The 17,316-nt window shown below is 43.6% G+C and overlaps 1 protein-coding gene across 8 annotated transcripts in view; it reads right to left on the bottom strand.

Annotated features, from left to right (window-relative positions):
- The window catches only part of ctbp2l (C-terminal binding protein 2, like), a 99,871-nt gene that overhangs the window by 41,535 nt on the left and 41,020 nt on the right, over window positions 1-17,316 (bottom strand). For 2 of the 8 annotated variants that reach the window (XM_082544990.1, XM_082544992.1), the window contains exon 1: window positions 5,446-6,662. The exons of 4 other annotated variants lie outside the window; for them this stretch is intronic. In XM_082544990.1, the coding sequence (XP_082401116.1) occupies window positions 5,446-6,625 (1,180 nt within the window). In that variant the 5' untranslated portion in view covers window positions 6,626-6,662. Of the gene's footprint in view, window positions 1-3,171; window positions 3,261-5,445; window positions 6,663-15,217; window positions 15,252-17,316 lie in introns of those variants that run through there. 2 more of the 8 variants (XM_082544991.1, XM_082544998.1) reach the window with 2 other exon arrangements.

Raw genomic sequence — 17,316 nt, 5'->3', positions numbered from 1 at the left:
ATGTGCACGAGGTAAAGCAATCGGTTAACCTTTGAAATACCCTGGCAATGAGATCTGCCTCTCTTTACTCTTTTCAGTTGCAAAAAAAAAAAAAAAATCGAAGAAGAGGAGAAAAAAAAACACAATGTTGGCCACCACTTCAGAGGGGATATTCAATATCCATGAGCTTTTTCATTTCACACTGATGAATAATTCAGGGTGACCTGCCCACCACTGAGTGAGAGAGAAAGAGGGGGAGGGATAAAAAAAAAAGAAAAAAAGAAAAAAGGAGAGAATAACTGGGGAGGTATGCAGAGGTAGTTGTCTGCTTTAGTGGATGCAGCTGTTCCTCTGTGACAAGCACAAAACCAGTCTCCTCCCCAGCTGCTGTGGAGAGAGGAATAATATACAGCGGAATTGACGACAGATAATTGGGGAGATTATATCAAAGCGCTGCCATTCTTGCAGCACGAGCAGCAAGCGCACGCCGTTGCTATCCTGTAAACAAAACTGCCATGGGATGGGGAGACTAGTAGAATAAACATGACAATGCAGTCTCTCGAAATAGCCAAATTATTCTTCCCACCAATCATAACAAGTCATCAGACGAAGACCCACAAAAGCTGGAGAAAACCCCCCGCACATACTCACACTGTATGCATCGCACCATCGCAGTTACCTTTAGCACTGAGGACGACAGCAAATTGATCACCACAAAATAACAGAAAATTCTCTCAATAATGAAAAACACACAAACTTGAAGGGTAATTACAGGGTAATTGCAGAGTATAAACAAAAACTTGTGTTGCAAACCCGTAATACTTAAATAGGCCTATTGACAGTACTGACTGGCATTTATCAGCAATGCAGAAGAGCGGCAACATAAACTTTGTGTTATTTCGGAGCAGGAACACCTCTGACCCTGCGCAGAGGTCAGCTGCAACTATCGCACATATACGCACAAACACACACTCAAACACTCAAGCTGTCACAAGCAGGGGGAGACCAGCTGTTCCTCATTCGCTCGAAGGCTCCATTCCCTCCACGGGTTGGCTGGCTTTGCAGAAACCATTAATCCCTCTGTGAACGCAACCGATGGTTTGGAAAGATCAACCATGAGAAAACACAGAGGGAGGGGTGAGTGAGGATGGGGCTCGAAAACACTTTTTTTTTCCTTCAATTTTTTTTTCTCTCTGAAATAAATACTGAAGTGGAAAAATAGATTTGTCGGGATACAAACAATACGGATTTTTAATGGAGATGGAGCAGCAGACAGTTCATGTAACATCTACCAGGTTTTAAAGGAAACTGGAGATACATGACAGAGAGACTGCAAACAGGCAAGTGTCTAAGAATCCCAAAGTTACTGTGAAGCACACGGGGTAGGAAAGTTTCTTACCGATTACCACCGATCATGTGTTTTACTTACTACAGAACAAATTGTCCAAATGTTATGAGTTCATTCAGTTTGTTGCACAATTATTTTCAATAAAATTACAGGTAATAAGCACAAAGGCTACAATTACTACACATTTACTCTTTTATGTGAACAAAAAAGGGAAAAAACGAAGAGTTAGCACTGAATAAATTGCTCTGCAGCTTTAAAGTAGTGAGGGTTTTGCATGTGCGTGATTATAAGGCGTTAATACAAAAGCACATATAGATGCTTATTACAGCTCCACATAATAACTCCGTACCGACGATGTGTGAGCTGAACCTTCTTGTCTGTCTCCCTTCATTCATATCAGTGGGATTAGCGAGGATGACACACTGTCAGCAACACGTGATGCTTGTATAGTAGCATGCACAAACACATACATGTGGACAGCAGGCTTCCACCTCTCTAATTCTGCGCCTATTCCTGCCTTAAGCTATTAGCCCTCCACAATAATAATGTGTAACCCATAATTGCATTAAGAACAAGTAAGGAAAGGGTAAACATGCAGTTCAGCCAGAAAGTTATTTTTGTGTTGCCTTAACACCGCAGGGCATTTGAATTTAAAGAAAACGGAGCCTGGATCATACATGTTTGCACATACACATACACATCAGAAAAACAGACGTTTTCAGCTGTGCTCCAGTAGCTCGTGATGTGCCTAGTTTTTAAGTTAGCTGATATTTTTTTTAAAGCAGAGCTAAAACAATTCTACTGCAACACTTCCTGACGGCACTTTATATGTATAGTAGATAGTGCTAGTAAAAGGAAGAGAGAGACAAATAGAGGAAACTTAAGGTCTTGTCTCTGTGTCCTGCTGTCAGCTTCATCACATTCAGCCATCCTGATGAAAATGAGCACTTCCTGCTGTTGAGAGACGGGCATCTGTTGTCTGTGTGCATGTGTGGCAGCATGGTGGATTGTGCCAACCTCGTTCATTGTTCCACCAGCGCGCACACACACAGCCATATATCGTAATGCATGAATATCTGGAGTTATGCATGTGTGACCATGTTAGCTATAAATCAAAGCGCTTTGCTCCCATAGAATCAAAACCAGAGTGGCTACGCAGGAAGACAGACGCTACCTTGTTGCTAAAGCATTTGCAAGTACTAGTCTAGGGCCAAAATGACACACAAGGAGTTGTTTCTTTCCACCTAGCTAGGGGGAAAAACATGTACGAGTGCACAGTGAAATCAACGTTTAGCCAAGGACAGCTGAGTGCACATTAGGCATGCATCCTCGTGAATGTCCTTCCAAACACAGGCAGGGAAATTAAAATCCCATTCAGGCCCCCCATGGGAACCATGCACTGGAAGGTTGCATAACTGTCAGCCACAAACAGCAATGGTTTCCTCTCAGAGGCAAAAAAAAAGGTGATCTGCTGTGTTTTGACTACAACCTGGGCACCGAGTGTGTCACCAAGAGAACAGACTTATTCAGGTAAACACATCAACTGACACATCCCATATGGCTATGAGGCGCTGCTGCCAAGTTCTGGTCTCACTCCTCCCTGTAAGTTACAAGCTCTGCTCCCAAAATATACCCCGTCTCCTCCCCACACTGCCTGCTAATTCTCCAGCCCAGAAAAGTACAGCTGAAGATGTTCTGCGGATTATCTCCACAAGGAAACCACGTGCAAGTGTCCACCTTTGTTAATCTACTGAGCACGCACACAATTCAGGCTACAAGCCAATCGCACATACAGCCAGGGAAATGGCTCTTCTGCTTCACGTGACACTGAAAGTTTCACCCACCTGTGCCGCTCTGTGGGATGCCACTGACGGACAACTCCATGGCCAATGCAAGTGCTTCGAGGCCCTCTCCCTACTTAAGGTTGAAGGAAATGGTGCAACAGAGCTTGACTCAACCGTTTAATGCCATTATTAACACTACTTACAGCTTTAGCCAACCAAGACAGCGCCCAGCGGAGAGGAGGCAGGGCCCTCCCACCTGCACCTACATCTACTTAAATATTTTAAGAAAGCACCGATTTCACTTCTGCTCACGTCTTTGTTTTTACAACTCTCCTTGGAGAATAAATTTGAATTTAATGGTACGATAATGTAGATGCCTTCACGCTATGTGTGAACGTCCACTTTAATGTGAGACGATGAAAAGGACAGTGCTTCGTATTGGGAGGATTTATTCAGGACGTGTAAAAGGAATTACGTGTCAACTTTTCATCAATATGCATGTTTTAACATAAAACGCCATGCATGTAATGCGAGAGGCTCTTCACAGATATACAAGCGCCTCTGCAGAAAAGTGACTAGCAATTTCTTGAGATGTACACTGCTCAGGGGGAGCGGGTGGGTAAAAGAAATGGCCTACACCGTCTTATTGTTTTCACTCAATTATCTCTGCAAAAAAGTAACAAGTTTAAAAAAAACTAAATGTGTATCTGCCTCTGATTACCACTGAAACCTATGTTGCCTGGCAACACACAATTAAGAAGTACGCTTTCCGATCAGCAGCAAGGGCCGCCCATTATCAGATGAAATTAGTGAAGCAACAAATGTCAGCGCCATGCAAATGAGTTTGTTTGCTAAAAGTGTTATGGGTACGTTCGGCCGTCGCCGTGACCTTGGAGAGACGCGTACATTTCCGCAAAACTGCGAGAGGAACCCTCCTGCCTCCCCCACATCTCCTTCTCCCTCTTCTGATTCTCACACCTCGCTTCTTATTTCCTTGACAACACATGAAGGGAAGCCACTTCATAAAAGTCATTACTCTATAACAAGTGCAGCGGCCCACGGACCCATTAGAGAGGCCGGCAAGATACAGGGTTACACGGCTGAAAACAAGGTTAAAAGATTTAATTCCTCCCTAAGCTCATCAGCTCTCATCAGCCGGGAAATATATCAACTAGTTAGAAGGAGAAATCAAAATAAGCTGAGATGATGCCTCATTGGAGAATTCACTTGCAGTATCTGGACATAAAACGCTACCTCACTACTTGTGTTAGCCTTGTTTGAGGCCCATTAATAACTGTATTTCCGCAGATCTAAATATAAAAGCACACTTAGGAAAGCTCCAAAAACATATTAATTTAGTAGTTATTTCCTTAATGGCTCTGTCACTATGAAAAAAGCTATAATGAAATTTCGAAATGAACATCAACTGCTGTTTATTAGCAGTGATTTTACAATCTAAACTGTATACTGCTTCTTGGAGCATGTTGGAAAACGTGTACAATGCAGATCAGTGGACATTTACTTAATAAACTCAATATATTAGTTAAATTTGAGTTTATAACAAAAGAAACACTCTTTTAGTTGCGCTGCACTGGAAGCAGGATTTGAGTGGAAGCGTGGAGTCTATAAAAACAGTTACCTCCTATAGTCGACGCAAATATACATCCAATTAGTGTAATTGGATTTGAGGCGGTTAAGCCCCAGATTAGGAGAGAGTGCAGCGTAAAATAGAATGACAGTAGCTCTGTATCAAGGAAATAAACTTTTACATATAAGACAAGCTTAACATTGATGCAATTCTGTCACTTAACTCACTCTGTCTAATATCTTACACTTAAATAATCAAAAGTGTTTAAAATGTGCTTTCTAACTTCACCAAATCAAGCGCAGGCAACCTTGAAAAGCAAATCGGAGCTGCAAACCACTCCAAAAGCACATTCGTGCCTGAAAATAATTCTGACCAACAATTTTAAAAAGAAATAGATGGAAAAAATGTTGACCTCAATAAAAGCAGTGCTGCTCAAAAGAAATATTTCAACTTGATGATGAGACAGGATCCCCTCTGGCAAATGACACAACTCTCTTGCAATACATGTATAAATAGACCCCTCCGAGCATAGCTACTTAACTTGTCAGATGCATCTTGCATGCTACTCCTCCATTCAAAAACACTGTCAGTGTGATTTTTTTCCTAGTATGCCAAAATCCATGTCAAAATATGTAGAACTAATATACAGAAGAAAATTATTACCAACTTACAAAAAAAAAAGGTTATTCAGCAATAAGGATGGAAGGTTTGCATAAATTAATGAGAAAAGTGAGGTTGGACATTACTTGTGTCAGGCGTAGTGACCATGGTTGAGACTATGACAGGTGGACCGGTGCGGCGTCCCACCATCTTGTTGTTGTTAAGGTTTTGCGCTTGAAGAGTGGTGGCAGAGCTGACGGGAACTATGGTACTCTCAGGAGCAGCATTGATCCCCTTGCGGAGAAGTTGTGGGCTGTGAAGGGGGCTTGCTGCTCCTACAGGTGATGCTGGGGGAAAGTTGGGGGCTCTCTTCATCAGTTCCATCGGGGAATAGGAGCCAGAGAAGGTTTTAGGTGCAGCTCCAGGGGTGCCTGGAGCAGGTGGAGGCTGGTTTCCGAGAGCAGACATGGCAAGACCGGTGTGGGCATTATACATGGAGAAGGGTCTTCCCTGAGTCACAGCACTGCTATATCCTCCAGGGCTGACTGGAAAAGCTCCAGGTGCCAGCGGCCGTGCTCCTGGGTAGGTGGTGGTTTCCAGGAGATGTTGGGAGGGTGCGCTGCTCGGTCTTCTACCCAGAAATTCTCCCATTCTAGGGGAAACTGTCTGGACAGTGGTGGGAGGTTGCTGCATCAGGTTGGGGTCCATAGTCAAACCCTGGGGCTGCACGTAGAGGTCATTGCGATGGCTGAAGCTATTAGATCGGGCACGTGTTGCCGTCCCAACTGTCTTGCAACTGAGCACCACTCGTGACAGAACACGGGCCTGGGCCAAATTAGGGGCCACAGACCTAACATCATGGTCCTCCATCATCCCCAGTGTGGAAAGGGAATCAAAGCCATGTTGCAGCAGAAGTGTAATTGTGCTTTCAGCCAAGCCTTCCCCTCTTAAGAAAGCCAAGAAAGCAGGGTCCACCATCTTCTTAGGGTCTGCAGCACTGGGTTGGTGAGGAGGCAAGGTGGAGACCATTCCAGCTGTGGCAGCCACCATGGCTGAGCTGGGGTCATAGTTTGGATCATAAGGCAGCCTCTGGGAGGCTACAGCTCCGTAAGCCCTGGGGAAAGCTGCGTCCATTCCCTGAGAAGCTGGATCCACCAATGAACTGGTGGCAGCTGGCTGAAGGGGATCCAGGCGCAAGCTGTTGATACTGTTGTAAGTTTGACGAGCAGACAGCGGTTCAGCAGCGTAAACAGGAAGCGGGGGCTGAGCCCCGAAGATCGCAGTAGCGGGAGAGCTGCCACCAATACGCTGGACGTCTGGGATCATCTTAGATCCCAGAGTTTCCCTGTACAAACGGCTCAGCTCATGAAGCGGAGGGGGAGGTGGTGGCGGAGGAGGCGGGGGAGGAGGGGGAGGAGGAAGAGGCGCGGGTGTAGGTGTAGAAGCAGAGGCCAGTAAAGAGGGTGTGGCTCTTGCTTGTCCTTGATCCCAGGAAGACCTAACCCCCCCAACGCTGGGCCCATAATGCAAGGCTGATCTGGTGAGCAAGTGCTGGTTATCCCTGTAAAACCCAGACTCCTTAGGTGGATGACCAGATAAGGTGGCGTCAGTGAGGTAATAATCCTGAGGTGGTGCTGAGGCCCGGCCTGCCATTAGCTCCTTGAGGTAGAGACTGCTGCTTAGGTCAGGTACAGAGGTTTTCTTCAGTGGTGGCTGCCCATGCTGGTCCTGCTGGATCTGTCTGTATAGAGAGGAGTGGAGGACTGGATCCCGTTTTTCCCCAAGATCTAGGTGACCGTGAAACCAAACGTCTCCGTCTTCCCCACACAGTGCAGAAGAATTTCTACACCCTGCAATGTTACCGCAGTAGTGACAGCGATTTGCAGCCCTATCGTTCTGGCCTTCACTCCATTCAGGACCACGCTGGCTCAGAGAGCCACCAAAATACGACTGTTCACTTGAGTTAGGCATCAGTGAAGACAATAAAGAGGGCAGCTATTAAGGCGGAAAATAGAGCCAGGTGTTGTATTTCAACTCTCCAGTTACACTCAGCCCCAATCAAAAGAGAGGAACAGAGAGGAAAAAAGGAAAGGTGAAGCAGGAGGTACCCTTTTACCTGATGTGCAACCGAAAGCCCCCCTCCCCTCCCCTCACTTCTCAGTCTATGCTATCATGTAGCTCCCTGCTGGCAACCTATTTAAATAATTCAGTCCTGGAAACATGAGAAATCTGTGGGGAGAGAGGCCCAACATGATAAAAACACAGAAAGAATACAAACACACAGAAAATTAACACACCTTTAGGTTGCAGCTCTGCTCCATTCTACTGCAGAGGTCATGCTTGTGCTGGGTATCACGGTTACTTTCCAAGCTAAGACTGAGGGTGAGAAATTGGGGTTAAAAAACACATGCTGGACAATGGCAGCAGAATGGAGGAGGGGACAAGGCGAACTAATCCACTGGGGGTTGATGCACGCCATTGGCAGGCGTAGTCTTCTTGTCCACTGCGTTTGCCACAAGGGGATTAGCATCAAACTAAAACCTGCTTAAATCCACTGCCCCTTGTGACATCACTTGAACTAGATAGTATACACAGCCAACATACTGCTGATACCTCTGGATGTGTTTATAGAGAGTAAAGCTCGAGTGTTTACCGCTCACCTCTCCATTGGCTTGCAGCCGGTATCCCTCTGGGCATTAATGGATCTTCCCAAAGGGACAGAGGAGGTTGGGGATTGACATGGTGTATTTCCCTTAAGAGAGGGGGAGGAGATGGTTACAGTGTCCAGTCACACAAGTACTACTGTGGGCCACATTTTATTTAGTGACTGGTAGAAAACGACAGGAAACCACTGGGCAAGTTGACATATATGAATGCCTATAATCAGCCGTGTTCTAATGATTGTTTTCGTCATGACTGATTTATACTACGATGAGTAGTGTCTATATGGTCCTTGTAATGCATGATCCTAGAGACACCTACTGCAGTAGGCTGGTGTGTCAACATAATAGTATCTCAACTGTGCACAAGGCACTGAAAGAACATTACAGGTGTGTAGCAGAAATCTAAATACGTGTGAACTGAATTAGTGCATTATTACATGGTACTAAGCCACTATATCTATCAGTTTGTCAGCAGGCATTCTGGTCAATGTGAGCCATCACAATATCATCTGTGCGTGTCATTTTTATCCACTCACAGAACTTACACTTTGCTACTGCACACCAGATGCGCAGCAGAGCAGATGTGGCTTATGAGATGTCACCATCAGCGAGATAACTGCCAGTGTTTACTTGCTGTGATAAGAGCAATGCAAACAGTGGCAGGAGGAGAAGAAAGGAGCTTTGATAAGTGTCTGATAGGAAAAAAGGCCGATAAAGTGAGAGGCTGCCAGTTTTGACTTTACCTCGAAAACAGATAATGTGAAATAGGACAAGGAAGGAAAGGAAGGGAAAATGACTGGACTATACCGAATAGATTGTCACATCTAAATGTCTATAGGATTGTTTCTGTTCTGCGTTTTACCCATCAATGAAATAGACACCTCGGGTTTAAAGGAATACCTTTTGCTGCAAGTCTCTAGTGACATCATCTGGATGCTTCTGAAGCTAAGACACTGAGACAGCGTGACTGAGACGGGCTAAATTTATTCCAGTTTAAGACTAACAAGAAACTGCTATAATGCTGTGTCTCTTTATGTTGTCCCACTACCTGTCAAACCGCAGAGCCAAATGCTAGAACCGCCTTGTTTTCGACTCCAGGCTTAAATGATGCAATAGTGATAAAATATCTAAACAAAACCAAAAAAACAACAAGAGAATTTTTAATTATGGAACATCTGAATAAGAGAGCATTAAGTAGGTCAAACAAAGAAGAAATCAGAACAGTTTTGTTTCTGCCTGCAGCTCTGTGCAGCGCATGATGTCGCACATCTGAAGAATGCTTTCTTTTATTAGAGGTAACCCATACCTAGCAATTTCCGTGCAGTGATTTCTCAGTCCTGTACTCTCAGGTCTGAGTCTCCCTGCGCCTTTTTGTCAACTGTAAAACACACCATTAATCACTGTGTTGTATCTCTCTGCGGCGATCGCAGACAATAACTTCTTTTAATAAGCCCCTTTCAGGGCTGTGTGTCACTCAGTTCCCGCTTCCTGACAAAATATTAATAACAATAATAAACATCTCAAGTACGGTCGGACTGGTGTTGCTTACAACGAAACAAGGACGTGGCTTATCATATCTCCCGCAATCTATTAGCAAAAGAAGCTGTGGTAGCAAATTCATCTTGTGCATTTTCCCTGACAAGCCTTTCTCTCACGAGAGTTGCTCCATAATTAAGTGAGCATACTACACTGCACTCATCAAGCAACAGGGATCCTGTGTTTGCTTGTATGAATAATACAATAAAGGGAAACTCCAAATTTAAACACTGGATATGTGGTGAACGGCATCAAAATTAATGCCAAAACCTCGGCTTGCTAGCTCACAGCCAGTCATGCGGCTCTGTGAAAGATCTCTAGGTACAATGTGTTGAACAGACGTCCAGCAACAGTCGTGCCTTTGGAGCAATCTGGCCATCTTTCTAGGGCACAGGACGCTAACGGCGGGACTTGGCAAGCAGTGCAGGCAGAGATAGCTGCAGAATGATTTAGATAGCTGCGACTCTACAACTGCTGATCCATTAAACTTTCATAGGGACTTCATAAATTAAAACCATGACTGGAAGAACTTGAAAATTCTACTCAATTACTGTGATTGTACAGTATATTAAAGTTTTAACGAGCCTCTGGGCCTTTTCTCACTCAAACACAAGTGCAGGCAGGAAGGAGGGGCGATGAGGAAAGAAAAACACATGGTACCAATTCTGGTCTGATGGCTTTCAGAGGGTTTACATCTGCTGTGTTATCAAGACGCTGTCCTCTGCCTCTTTACCACCTCGCATCTCTGCAGTGCACGGCTCAGCATGTTACAGATTTCAAGGATGGGAGGAACGCAGGGCAGAGAGAGAGCCGCTACAGGGCAAGACCTCAAGTAGACTTGGTGAAGCAAATGATTAGAGTTTTGTCTTCCATTTTAGCAGGTTGGTATTTTCCATCTTTGCCTTGTGCACAGCCCCACGCTCCGCCTGCCTATCATTATCAAGCCAGTGGCCCATACTGCATCACAGATGGGGCAGACAGAAGGGAGAGACGACAGCCCGCTTGCATTTTGGAGCTGCAGCTGAGTGAAAGAAGAGGGAGGGAAGGAGAGAGCAAGAGAGAGAGAAAATGTAATTTTTCTCTAAGTCGTTGGTGAAAAATGATTTGGAGTTCGGCTAAATGAAAGAGCGCTTTTTGTAGTTAAAAGCAGAGATGTGGGGGAAGGGTGGCAATATTCGTATGCGCTGAACGCTATAGAAGGCGAACGTTATTTATTTTCTGTAGTGTTAATGCATAGTGTATAAAGGTCAGTACGTCTTCTGGCACTTTTTATTTAAGAATAGCCGCAATCTATGTTTCATCTCCCAAGATAAGCTAGACTACTCATTCATCAGTGTCTTAGACAAGCAGCTGCACGTAATCCTGATAAAACACCTATAAAGAAATATAATGCAACAGATTTCTTACCCTTAGTGATTAAAATTTTAGCTATAAAGCAAAAGGAGAAGGACATAAGAATTACAGCAATTTTCAGCCAGTGGATGTGTTGTCAGTGCTGCAAGTGATGCCAGTGCTAGCTAAAAGAGACTTCTGCGGTAAATCTTTGTCGAGCCTATAGCACCAACAGTTCACGACACCATTACCGGCATTCAGGACTTTGTGTGGTTTTTAATCTGTTAATTACCTCATGGTTGTGTCACAGTGTTTTATATGTGGTACCAGCCACAATAGGAACAAATAAGATGCTTTTCCCTCCTGGGTCCTCCACTCTTTTTTGGGGGGTCATTCCCTTACGTACATTCCAATAATTGCAATTTCTGCAATCCTTCTCCAGGACATATTTGAGTCCTTATATTGAGATAATCATTCCTGTTCTCTCACTGACAAATTCAAAAACTGCAGCAAAAAATTACTTGGAAATGCACAGAATGAATCGACGGTACTGAACAGGCCAGTCGAAGCAACATGTACTTACATTTCCAGGGAGGTGCATGCTACCATGTAGGATTTCAGAGATGTCTGCGATGTACCTACAGTGTAAATTCAACATTTAACAAATATAAATCCACTGACAGGCTCCAGCCTCGCTACAACAGCCTTGCACTGTCCACTTCCTGCTGTGACAAAACAAATTTCCCACGTGTGGGACTAATAAAGGTTATCTTATCTTATCTTAACCCTGAACTGGATAATGGGTAATAAATATGGACTATCCTGTTCAATTAATGTACTAAGTGAGAAACTATATAGCATATATACTGTACTACTTGAAAGCATGCCACAGCTGTAGTCTAAAAGGAAACATATTCTAAGTTCAAAATTAATTTAGAGTAATCAACTGGCAATAAACTGGCAATAAAATATAAGAAACGATTTTGACACCATTCCTGGGATGGCAGTCCTCAATCCTCAATGCTATAAATTCATTGATTCATTCATTATGAATCAGCCAACAGATATATTTTTAAACCTTTCATTCAAGCTGTATCGATCGGGTTCTAGTTTAAAGAAAACGGCCACAAAATAAGCTTCATTGAATAATCAGTTAAATAAAAGATCACCAAAAATATAGTTTTCTTAACTGGTGACTCTAAGCTTCTCTGAATCAGTAAAGCTGGTAAGAACACCCAAACAGCTAGTTACATGACTCACGTTATTTTTCCTCAAGTGCTCAATCCAGTTCAAAGTTCACACTAAACAGATTCACTATAACAGTTATGAGCAAATGCAATCAGAAACTAGAAAGAACAATTCTGCTTCTGTGTCTGCAGTACTACTTTTGTTTTGCATCTAATAAGGATAAATTATATTCCTAATTATTCCACCACAAAGTGCCATCATGTTGCACAACATGAATAAAATGCAGATGCTGATAAAAACATTATCTGACTAGATTAGAGCGGCACTAATCTAACCCAGAGGGAAAAGAGTAATGCAGTCTACAAGAAAAACAACAATCTTTGCAAAGAAAAAAAAAATGGATCAGGAGCAAAACTGTCCTCCCTCCCAGCCACTCGGCCCAGTTGCTGCAGAATGATAAACATTGGTTCAGCTCAAATTAAGCCGAGAACATGAAAGGACCTGAGGCTGGGAGGAACATGGGCCGTGGCAGATCACTCCTCATCTCTTCAGATGACAGAAATGAATCTCTCCACCCCTGAGAGAGAAAGAAACAGAACAAGAGAAAGAGTGAGAAAGAGAGATAGAAAGCATCTCTCTATTTCTCATAAAGCCGAATTAAGGCTGATGCTTCCCAGCAGCTGCTTTGATTGAGCTAACTAGCAGCTTTTGATAAAACATTTGCAACCAGCTCCCTGCCTTCTTATTTGCAGACAGGCCAGATTATGCTAAATACATATCAAGGACTTTAATGGCTTAATCAGCCTTGTCATCTAGCCACCGGGTTTTCAGAGATACAGCATATGTGATCCCACTGCCATAAATGCTAATATAAAGACAGCCAGGATGAACAATTTGGGAAATGCTATAATATAAAAAAAATTACAATTTGCACCTTGCGTGGCAACGAGAGCTGACTTGGATATGACAAGAGGTGTATTTTAATGTTGGGAAAACAATGGAAACAAAGGCAAAGGCTCTGTTGGACAGTGCAGAGAGAGTGTAGTCTCAGCAGACGTTTTCCAAAGAGGACGTTCCAGATTTTCACTTGAAAGAGATTGAGAAGAGACAGCGCAAATCATGGCTTCATCTGGTCTGTATCTGTTTGCCAACTGCGAGTCTGGTTGAAGTGTGAACCTGGATTAAGATGAGTTACTCCAGACAGTAGCCAAATAGGTCCTGTGAGGCTTTTACCTGCGTGTGAAACCAAAAGCAGCAGATCGCTTCATGTACGCTTTCTCCTTGCTCAGAGACAATCGCCATAGCAGCCTTATCACTCCACTACATGCAATCAGTGGGACAACTCGGCCTGGTCACTGGCTCGTGAACAAATCACAAGCTGTCTCCCCCCCCCCCCCCCTTTATGCCCTCACAATAGCAACCAGGGGACTGATGCACTGATCCTGTATGACGGCCATCTGGAGATCTTGTGTGAGTTTTCACGCCGGCGTGCTTGTGTTTGCGAGTGTGCGAGAAGGAACGTCGGCAGGTAAGCTCACCATGAAGCAGCTCTGCATGCATCACAGCAACACCTGTTACCGTCTCTCTATGCGTCTCCTGTGGGCTTTGCGCTCAAGCCAAGCAGACAAACTGTTGTTCCCTCAGGAATGACTAACTACCTCAACTGTCTGATTCATGCAAATTCAGCAGCTGGATCTGGACTGCAATGGTAATCAGGAAGTTATTTCAACCAATAGAAAAAATCCTCCTGTTACTTACGACTCACCTTTAAGGTCAGGTGATTATTAAAGAACTATTGTTCAATTTTATTTTTTTTGGGGGGGGGGGAAGAGAGAACTTTTATAAGGAAATCTCCTTGTTGTGCTGTGTATTATAAAATTTATTTGTAATTATAGCCCATAAAAAAAACTTTAAGGAAATCTTGGAAATTTCATTGCTTCATTCATTTATTAGTTAAAAAAAAGATTCATAAGGCTGTCATGTTGGTTTGCTGAGCAGCACTAAGAAAACTGCTATCACTGCTTTGTCCAAAGGAAACAGCTTGTGATCAGCAGCAATCCTAGGTAGTGAAAAACCTCCATGTTAAAACAACAGTTCAGCAGGGGGTTATGTACTGTATTGTTTCTTGGCTGGGATAAGTGACTTCCTGGAGTCTTTGCATGTTGACTGGCAAATAGTCCTGGCCAAGAAATCTCCGCAAGTTTTACAGGTGGTGAAAGTTGATTTGGGCAAAGCAAAAGCAGCTTTCCCCCCTTTCCAATCTTTATGCTTAGCTAAGCTATCCAGCTTCTGGGGGCAGCTTCCCAGTTTGGATTTTGGAAGGCAGAGACTCCCTCTCCACCTTCCCTTATCCCTTAAGAATGCTGCTTCAGGCATGTATTTATATGCCACCACTGCTTGTCATTACATTTTGTCTTCTCTCTCCTAAAGTTAGTTTTTTTTTGTCTCAGTCTCCATTTGTTCTCCCTTTCCCCCCACTTCTCTTTCTGCTTAACCCCCCATTCAGCCATGGCAGATGATGGCCCCGTTGAGCTTGGTTCTGCTGTTTAAATAAAGCATGTGGTAAAGCATGTAGCATGTGGTATGAATCTTCTCATGTAACTCTGAGTGCAAAGGGAATAAACTTGCTATTGACACCTCCCCCCCACCAAAAAAACAAAAATATAAATTAATTAAAATGATTTGCCTGTTCTCCAATTCAAGGTCATCTTCTTGGGCAGCACTGCACCATGTATAACGTTGATGCTTTCGGGGTGATCGTGGCTCAAGAGTTGGGAGTTCGCCTTGTAATTGGAAGGCTGCCGGTTCGAGCCCCGGCTTGGACAGTCTCGGTCGTTGTGTCCCTGGGCGAGACACTTCACCCGTTGCCTACTGGTGGTGGTCAGAGGGCCCGGTGGCGCCAGTGTCTGGCAGCCTCGCCTCTGTCAGTGCACCTCAGGGTGGCTGTGGCTACAATGTACAATCACCAGTGTGTGAATGTATGGGTGGATGACTGGATGTGTAAAGTGCTTTGGGGTCCTTAGGGACTAGAAAAGCGCTATATAAATACAGGCATTTACCATTTTACCCTGCTATTTTCAGATCTCCCTGTGAAAGTCCCCTATTAAACACTTTTCACTTCTCTGTCAGGGATTTCATCATGGATCTACAACTTGCGCACAACACAACAGACATCAACGTCTGGGTAAAACTAACCCACCTGTCACGTCAGGGATCATCACTGGTGATCAGCGCTGGTTCTCCTGCTACAACCATGAGACCAAACAGCAGACTTCTTTACTAGAAAAGCCGGATATCTGGTGCATAAGATTAAAAGCACAGCCGGGAGCGTGCTTATTAAGACATGCACTGTTATTTCATCCCCCAGGGTCAAACGGTCAATATGGAGTTCTACCCAAAGGACTGAGTTATTTTCTATTGGGTGCTTTGAAAAACACAGTATTGTAGCCAAAAAATACCTTTGCTCATCAGCTGCCCTATATATCAGATATGCCTCCCTGTGACTGTCTTTTCCCAAAAATAAAAATTCAAGTTTGACGCCCCAGGTTTTAACACGCTAAAGGAGGTCCAGAGTGCGAGTGGTCAGCAGCTGTAGTGGAAGTGGGCAAGCACTGCCCTAAGAGCAATTAGCCAAATTTAAGTCAGGTGTTGTGTAGTCAAAAAACATTATGATTGCACCTCATGGCATTTAAAATGTTGTTTTAAAACTCAGGTTCTCCCTATTTCTTTCTCTCTCATTAAATTTTAGCTGTCAAGATAATACAGAACTGCATACCTGTTAGTGTAGTCAAAGCTATAAAAACAATACTATTATTATTAAACTTGTAAAACTGACTAAATAAATAATGAAGGGGTTGATTTCGTGATGACTAGTTATTCAGACAACTTTTTTTTCCAAAAAAAAGCTTGATTACACTCGAGAAATGCTGAACTTAAAGATTTGCTTTTATTGGTTCAGGGTTGTAAGGTAATTTCCTAATGCCAGTATATATTTCCAAATGCTACATCACAGACAAGGTTTCTTGGTCCTGACTATATGCTGGAAGTGTGGCATATGTCCTTCATTTCATGTGCATAAAGCTGAGGTGGTTACATCATGCTGCAAAACAAATATACTGGCACTGGGGGTAATGGTGCGTCTAGCTTCATTTTCCAGCACTGCAGTCATGTCTGCCTCTCTCTGCGCTGGCTCCAGGAGGGCCTAGCAGCTTAACAAGCCTCTTGGGGACCCAGACAGCAGAGAGGAGATGATTTTACCTCAGGACACAGTCTGACAGACCCATACGCACAAACACGCATGCACACACACATACACACAACACAAAACACACGCTGGGCAGTCAAACAAGTGGATTTAAAAATGCACATTCACAAGGCTTCAGATACAGTTTATACACCCACACAAAAACTCATATTCCTTGTTGCCTAGGCTTACTTTGTAGCTATGCGTGCAGCAGGGGGTTCCTCTTGTATGTTCAGGCCTTTCAATACAACACCACAGCTCTATAATCCACCACCTAAAGCTTAATAATCACTGCAGTTCATGCTGTAAAATTGGCTGCTTTTTAACAGGCGTGACAGGATGGAAACCATTCAATCCCCTGCGGTAATCTAACTTGAGTTCAGATGTTTAGAGATTCTCCTTAACCATAAGTCACATAACAGACACTCCTACACAAACCAACCACAGCTCGCAGAGAGGCCAGAGTAAAGCAGTAATTTCATTTACATCCACTAGATGAATGTTTGCTGCTGAGGTCAACATTCATAGACTGGTTACTGTAGTATCTGACATGTGCGGCGTGCCAGCAGAAAATTATAGCAATCAATAGGCACTGATCGCCGATAGGTGCTAGGGTTTTGCTAAGAACAGCAAGAATAGGCGGTCAATGAAGACAGAAGGAAAAACATAAAAGTGAGGATTTATTTTCCAAAGGAAAGCAACAAGGAGATGCACTTAGCAAGAATTCCATTCTCTGCAGGTCAAAAGAAATGCAGATTTTGAGGTTAAACCCAGGCTAAACCTGTATTCTAAAAATGCTCACTTTTGACCAAATTGAGGTCACTTTAAACCTCAATATGTAGACCATCAAACCAGGATTTTGGTTCAGCGCAGCTCCAAATATAAAGAATCATCATCACACCCAGTTGACACCCAGTCAAAGTTAATTTACAGCAAAATCTGGAGGCCTGCTTGTACGTACTGAAAGTAGCTCTTGAAACAACAAAAACTGGCGCGAAGGTAGAGAGAAGAGCAGTGCAGGAAAATGTGAGTCGGGAGTGCAAAAAAAGTTTAAG

Source organism: Aulonocara stuartgranti (assembly GCF_965226115.1).
Source record: "Aulonocara stuartgranti genome assembly, chromosome: 8".
In the NCBI taxonomy this organism is placed as follows: Eukaryota; Metazoa; Chordata; class Actinopteri; order Cichliformes; family Cichlidae; genus Aulonocara; species Aulonocara stuartgranti.
Note: the sequence above shows the minus strand (reverse complement) of the source record. Positions and strands in the feature narration are given on the sequence as shown.